Source organism: Xenopus tropicalis, chromosome 4 (genome assembly GCF_000004195.4).
Source record: "Xenopus tropicalis strain Nigerian chromosome 4, UCB_Xtro_10.0, whole genome shotgun sequence".
NCBI classification, from domain to species: Eukaryota; Metazoa; Chordata; class Amphibia; order Anura; family Pipidae; genus Xenopus; species Xenopus tropicalis.
The window spans coordinates 118,994,109-119,002,116 of NC_030680.2; the positions used below are offsets into that span (position 1 = coordinate 118,994,109).

General features: G+C 39.6%; 1 protein-coding gene across 5 annotated transcripts in view; it reads left to right on the top strand.

The window, feature by feature from the left end:
• Nucleotides 1-7,362, top strand: part of rxrg (retinoid X receptor gamma) — a 68,646-nt gene extending 61,284 nt beyond the window's left edge. For all 5 annotated transcript variants that reach the window (XM_004913772.4, XM_004913775.4, XM_004913773.4 and 2 more), the window contains exon 10: nucleotides 5,694-7,362. In XM_004913772.4, coding sequence (XP_004913829.2) covers nucleotides 5,694-5,841 — 148 coding nt within the window. In that variant the 3' untranslated portion in view covers nucleotides 5,842-7,362. The remainder of the gene's footprint in view (nucleotides 1-5,693) is intronic.
• The last annotated feature ends 646 nt before the right edge of the window (nucleotides 7,363-8,008 follow it).

An 8,008-nucleotide genomic window follows, 5' to 3' on the forward strand; every position in this document is an offset into this window, starting at 1 on the left:
ACTACCATTCAGTAGATAGTTTGCGTTTATATTATTCCTACCAAAGTGCATAACTTTGCACTTGTCAACATTGAACCTCATTTTCCAGTTTGCTGCCCAGTTTTCCAATTTTGTCAAATCGCTCTGCAAAGCGGCAGCATCCTGCATGGAACTTATAGTTTTGCACAATTTAGTGTCATCAGCAAAAATAGAAACAGTACTCTCTATGCCCACCTCCAGGTCATTAATAAACAAGTTAAAAAGCAAAGGACCAAGGACTGACCCCTGCGGTACTCCACTAACCACACTGGCCCAATTAGAAAATGTTCCATTTACCACCACTCTTTGTACTCTATCCTTCAGCCAGTTTTCTATCCAATTACAAATATTATGTTCTAGGCCAATATTCCTCAATTTGATCATTAACCTTCTGTGAGGTACTGTATCAAACGCTTTAGCAAAATCTAAGTAGATGACATCAACTGCCATTCCAGCATCAAGGTTCCTGCTCACCTCCTCATAAAAGGCAACTAAATTAGTCTGGCAAGATCTGTTACGCATAAAACCATGCTGGCACAAACTAATAGTATTGTGAACTGCAATGTATTCAACTATCCTATCCCTTATTACCCCTTCCAGAAGCTTTCCTACTACTGATGTCAGACTAACAGGCCTATAGTTTTCAGGCTGAGAACGAGATCCCTTTTTAAATAACGGCACCACATTAGCAATCCGCCAGTCTCTCGGCACCATGCCAAACCTCAACGAATCCTGAAAAATTATGTGAAGAGGCTTGGCAATCACAGCGCTCAGCTCATTTAATACCCTGGGATGAATCCCATCCGGTCCTGGACCTTTGTTTACCTTTACATGTTCAAGTCTCTTTTGAATTTCCTCCTGAGTGACCCATGCGCCAGTAGCTAAATTACTAGCACTGGGTATATTAAAAGGGAAGCCTTCATTATCTGGCTCCTCAGATGTATAGACAGATGAAAAATAAGAGTTCAAAATTTCAGCTTTTTCCCCGTTCTCATCAACTAACGTACCTCCCCGTGATAATAAAGTTCCCACCCCTTCTTGCTTCATTTTTTTACTATTCACATAATTAAAAAATAATTTTGGATTCTTTTTACTCCTAGCAGCAATATCCCTTTCCATCTCTATTTTAGCTTGCCTGATAGCTTTTTTGCATGCTTTATTTGCTTCCTTGTACCTGATGAAAGTTTCCGCTGTCCCAGCTAACTTGAATGCTTTAAAAGCACGTTTTTTATTACCAACCTCGACCTTAACTCTTTTATTCAGCCATAAGGGTTTTGCTTTGCGATGCCTCTCCTTGCTTACAAGGGGAATATACTGTTGTGTATACCTGCAAAGCAATGTTTTAAAGATGTTCCATTTTCCTTCTGTGTCTAACCCCATGAAAAGCCTTTCCCAGTTGACACATTGCAGAGATGCCCTTATACTGGCAAAGTCTGCACGTCTAAAATTGAGCGTTTTAGTTACTCCCTTATAGAGCTGTCTCTGTAGCATTATCTCAAAGGAGACCATGTTGTGATCACTGTTCCCCAAATGCTCACCCACACAAATGTTAGAGATAAGTTCAGTATTATTAGATATTACCAGGTCCAAAATAGACTCATTCCGAGTAGGTTCTTGAACCACCTGAAATAAAAAGTTGTCATTTAGCATATTTACAAACCTACTAGCTTTTTCTGACTTAGCCACCCCATTACTCCAGTCAATGTCCGGATAATTAAAGTCCCCCATAATAACAACTTGACCCAATTTTGAAGCCTCCTCCATTTGCAAAAGTAGCTGGGACTCATCCCCCTCATCTATACGGGGTGGTTTATAGCATACACCAATGATCATTTTCTTTGTGACCTTCAGCCCTACTGAAATTTCTACCCAAAGAGATTCAACGTTTTCATTGGTAATGTCTTTATTACATGGCTTTAAATCTGACTTTACATAAAGACAAACCCCTCCACCCTTTTTAATCCCTCTGTCCCTCCTAAAAAGCGTATACCCATTTAAATTCACTGCCCAGTCGCATTTTTCATCCCACCAGGTCTCAGTGATACCAATTAAGTCATAATTTTCAATACATGCAATAGCCTGCAGCTCCCCTATTTTTCCCGACAAGCTACGCGCATTAGCCAGCATGCAGCGGAGATTACTACTTCTTCCTCTACAGCTTACATTAGCTAAAGGACAGTTAGAGCTAAGGTGAAAATTAGTCTGTTTCCCTTGTAACAATGGAAGCTCCTTATCTGATAAACTATATGCCCCCCTCACTCCTCCCCCACAACCCTTTACTGGTCCCACTGCCCCATCTACACTAGCTCTCCCATAAGAATCTAGCTTACCAACCCCCCCCTTGTCTAGTTTAAACACTCCTCCAGCCTCTTAACCATTCTCTCCCCTAGCACAGTAGACCCCCTTCCATTGAGGTGCAATCCGTCAGGGCTGTATAGATTGTACCCCAAAGAAAAGTCAGCCCAGTGCTCTAGGAACCCAAACCCTTCCTTCCTACACCAAGACTTTAGCCACGCATTTAGCTCCCTAAGCTCCCGCTGTCTCCCTAAACTAGCACGCGGCACCGGCAAAATTTCCGAAAAAATGACATTGGAGGACCTTTGCTTAATTTTAGAGCCTAGATCCCTGAACTCACTCTTTAAGGTCCCCCACCTACCGTTCATTTTGTCGTTAGTACCGATATGTACCAAGACAGCCGGGTCATGCCCAGCCCCTCCCAATAATGTGTCGACCCGATCAACCACATGCCGAACCCTGGCACCAGGAAGACAGCAAACTGTCCGGTTGAAGCGATCCGCTCGACAGATTACCCTGTCCACTTTCCTAATGATTGAATCCCCTATAACCACCATCTGTTTAGGCCTAGCTCTGCTCTCCTCCCCACCACTACTAGAGAAACTGGTCTCCCGGCTGTTAGAGAGATCAGCCTCATCTAGAACCGCCAGTCCAGAGTTCACACTCCCATCTTCTTCACACAATCTGGCAAATCTGTTGGGATGCGCAAACCCTGGAGCAGCCTCCCTTTTTCTTTTCCCCACACTCGATTTTCTAACTGTCACCCAGCTTACTGCCCTATCATCCTTTCCTTGCTCCCCTCCCCCCATACTATCTGACCCTGCTAGTTCTTGTTCAGTTAGCAAGAGACTTCTTTCAAGATTGTCAATAGAACGCAGTGTTGCAACTTGTTCCTCTAGTGCTCTAACGCGAGCCTCTAAAGTGGCAACTCGCTCACATCCACAACAGAGGTATGCACTTTGGAACTGTTGTTCCACAACTGCATACATGCGGCAGGCTGTGCACTGTGTCATACCTTCAATGTTGCTGCCACTCATTCTCCCAGTTACAGAAACAGTTAAACAAAAATTGGTGAAAAAAGGCTATTAAATAAACAAAAAATTTTTTTTTTTTTTTTTTTTTACCTTGTTTTAACTCCCTTAGTTTGTAACTCCTGTGATTATAACTCCACTTATAGAGCCCCCACTAACTCCTGTGATTATAACTCCACTTATAGAGCCCCCACTAACTCCTGTGATTATAACTCCACTTATAGAGCCCCCACTTAAAGAGCAATCACTTACAGAGCACCTACCACCAGAGCAAGCTCCACTGGAGTGCCAGTGGTTCTATTTATACAGTCTGTTAAGGTCAACTAATCAAACCCCACCCCCTCAAACTGAGGGTAATTACAAAGGAATGTAACTCTGGCAAACCTGCTGTAAGCCTTATAGTTAACCAAACTTTGTAAATTGGCACCAAAAAGAGCAAATACAAGTACCTTGTGCTGAACTGGTATTTCTGCATGTATAACAACTAGATATACAGTAAACGTCATCTCTTGCCTGCACTATAACTGGCCCTGAAAATTACTGGACAGAAAAAAAACTTGTACATCAGACTAGAAATTCAACATTTTAGATCTAATAAATGGCTTCTAATGACTAGCTGTAATTAGCTTTACTTAAATAATAAGAATTGTCAATTCAGGTCACCTATTTTAACGTTAATGTAGAAGAGCAACTGTTTTCTATGTCCTGCAAGATACAACCTTCTCTAACTGTAATTTACTATATAATGCTCTCTGTATTATACTCTGTGTCTTATACCCCAATCGCCCCTTACACTCTTCCTTTCTAAACCCTCCCCTTATCCTTGTTTATATAAATAAAAATAAAGAATGATTTAAAAAGAAATTTATTTTAAAAATATACAAAAATAAAGCAATGCATATTATTTATATGAGGTCATAATGTCTGATTTATTGCCCTTCAACTGAAGGTTGAATTCGTGCCATCTTGCACTGCTATACCTACTGCTGCTCACTTACAGCTCTAACCTCATCATGAATCATAACTATAGAACTGTTTTTATTTATATTATCATTGGACTTTAACTTACTTATACTGGGAATAATTAAATGTTTCATATGTATTTTTTTTTTTTTACAATTTCAACACTGCCATCTTTTGGGCAACTAAGTGCACTGCACAGTGTATTCTAAATCAGAACCACAGAAGTGCCAACAGGGCACTCTATTATTATTATTATTATTATTATTATTATTATTATTATTAACATTTATTTATAAAGCGCCAACATATTCCGCAGTGCTGTACAATAAGTGGGTTTCATACATTGAACATGCAGAGTAACATATAAAGCAACCAATAACCAATACAAAAGGTGAAGACACTCTAACACACTGTAGTACTATTTGCTAGTTTTAGCTAATCATTAATACAGTTAGTAAAAATCATTTTCACAACTCATGTTTCCCCCATTTCCTAACTTGGGGCTAGTGGTGCAGTGATTGCTCTGGGGTGGGGGGGGGGGGAATTCGAGTGTTGGCTGGAGGCTGTAATGGGGCAGATTGGGGCCTGGAATCCTTCAAGATTTTTAATACCAGCCCTGGCAATAGCCCCTGTTCCAAGCAAGGCCAGAACAATAACGCTTTTCACAACTGTTTAATAAGTAAAAACACAATAACAACTACTGTCTCAACCCCCATAACTACACCTTTGTTCTTAACTCGGTCCACCAAAATAACAGTAAGTCATCACTGCAATCTAGAGAATATTCTATTAATAAATCAAAAATATTGATCCCCTCGAGAATCTCTTAGAGTAAGTGCTGTGGGGCACATTGCTATTAGAACTGTATGGCTTTTTTTCTAGTAGCAGCAACAAAGGATTATACTGTAAATGGTGCTCCACAGGTTTTGTCCATGATTCCAAAGTAGTTCGGCAAAGCTCCATATAATTGTGGTTTCAGCAACCCTTATGTTGCCTATGCTCAGCATGCTTTGGATGCTATGGTGCTTATTGGTTATGTTGGAGCACTATCCGGCCCTCTGTGCATGTCTGGTGATGTCAGTGCTCTGGGGTTAAACACATAATCTATAAGCATTGAAGCATTACTCAGTTATATACCTATTGTCCTTTGAATACTGCATCTATATTGCTTTTTGTATTTACACATAATCCCTTCTTTTGTCTTATTATATTCCTAGGTTAAGCAAAAACTTGCAGGTGCATACAAATTATGACCATACATTAAGTTCATTTGTAAATGTTACTGGAATGGGCTGTGCATATATCAATGTACATACTACCTTCAATGATAGGTTTGTGATATCTTCTTTATTTGACCAAGTTCTTAAAGGTCTTTTTGCATTTCAGGTTCGCTAAATTGCTGTTACGTCTTCCAGCTTTGAGATCTATTGGACTTAAGTGCCTGGAGCACCTTTTCTTCTTCAAGCTCATTGGCGACACACCCATTGATACATTCCTTATGGAAATGCTAGAAACACCTCACCAGATTTCATGATAACTTGGATTCATACCTTGGCTAACAGGACCTGTAACAAAGCTTTGCATACATTGGTTATCCTTGCACTCTAATTGCTCCACCAACAGGTTATCGGTGCAAATTACACAGGATATAAACCCCAGTGATGTGGCAGTGGTTTTGCCTATAATTATCTTGGCACAATACGGACAGAGCATTTGTGCCACATTCAGTAGCTGTCTCCTGATCACCTGCATTGTGCATAACATAGGAGCTAGTTGGGAGGCCTAAAGCCATTCAAACGCCGATGGTTTTTCACTGCATGGGTTGTTACAGCGGACTTGTGGATCACAGCTGCAGTATTATTACGCTCATGCCACAACGGACATATTTGCCACTGGCATGTTGCAGCCAATGGAGAAGAGCCAGAATCTGGCTGTAAGGAGAGAAGATTCATTATTGGTTGGAGAACATTTAACTAGCCTTAGCTAAGAGAAAAGGCTTTAGTGACCTTTATTTTAACAATGCCCAGTAAACTGCTGTCTGCAAACCCTGACAGGTATTCCTAGACAGCCTATGGATTGCATTGTAATATGCTACAGTCTCCCAGTGGATACCAGCTTATATTGTTATGCAATGTTCTGTGGCTTTTTTAAATATAATTTTACACATGTAAAATTTGTGTCATGGTTATTTACATGGTTAAAAAAGACCGCAATATTCCCATTTGCAATAGAGCCACTATAGACAGATCATTAAAGAAGGCTGCACATTTACCATTAAATCCTTTAATAAGTCATGAGGAGATACTATGTAAAGCATTTAAATCATTATCAATTAAACCATAAGTCATATGTTTGGTGTCTATGTTTTATAATCATTTTTTTATTTCTTGCCTTGTCATGTGTTCATGTTTTCTACTTTTAATTGTTTGTGCCACTGCAATAGCCATCATCCCAACTGGCAATCTTTGCTAGGGATTACCATAAACTCACCCGAGTACAGTATTCTATTAAACCTGTAATATTGTAGGCCATGCATATAAACCAGGGGTTATAAATTCTGTGTAAAGTTGTTTTGCTATGTATTTGCTACGCATAGCTTTGTAGTTTGTTCCTGGGTCAGAACATGAAAATGGGGGCCCTCAACTGAAGTGTCTCAGGGTGGACATCCCTGATGTACCGCATATACTGAAACGCAAATACAGTACACAACAGAAAAAAACATATTTTCGGAACTAACAGGATTTATAGTTTAAAGTAAAAGAGGTTTTTAGGGGGCAACACTGTATAAACATATAATTACAACATAACTTCACAATTGCTAAAAAAATTCCATGCAGGATGTTTCCACTTTGCAGAAATATTTGCCTGAACTGGAGAACTGGACATCACATTGACAAATGAGGTTTAGTGTTGATAAATGCAATTGGTACACTAACTAGTACTTAATTGAGAAGGAATTGGGGGGTTTTGTTGATAACAGACTTTGTAACTCTAGGCAGTGCCACTCAGTGGCTACTAAAGCAAATACAATGCAATAAAAATGTAATGAAAACAATATTTTGTCTCTTTATAGATCCCTGGTAAGGCTTCACCTTAAGTATGCGGTTCAGTTTCCAATTTGCAGTAATTAAGAATGTGTATTGGGTTTATCATTATTTGTAATTGCAATTAAAATCAGTATATGGCTGTTTACATTCTCTACATTCCTGGCTCTGACTCCTCTTAAAATATTCAAAACTGTGATTGACCGCCCGTCTTCTGCTGTACTTCTGGGCAAGGGCTGTTAGGGCATATTCACCAATGATTCATATTACACAGCAGAACAGAAAGGAGCTAAGGAGAGTTCCAATAATGGTGACATTTGTAAGGTAATTATCCTTTATAACTACATTGAAACCAGGCAACATATGTTATTTATTCTTGCCTACATAATAAGGGTGAATTTAAAAATGCAATATGTACATAAAAAGGTGGCATGTGGTGGAGCACATCATCTGGCACATTCTAGGACTTTCTAAAAAAGAACCCCTTTGTAAGTTCAAGCCATCTTCCAGCCCTGTCTAAAGCAGTAGTAGCAGAATCCTTATAGAGAACAATTGTTGAGCTGTGTGCTCAATAGCTTGTAGGCATCCTTTCATTTAGGCAATGTGTTATTTCCCATACACCCAGGCTTTATAGATTCCTTTTTTTCCTTTTGCTGC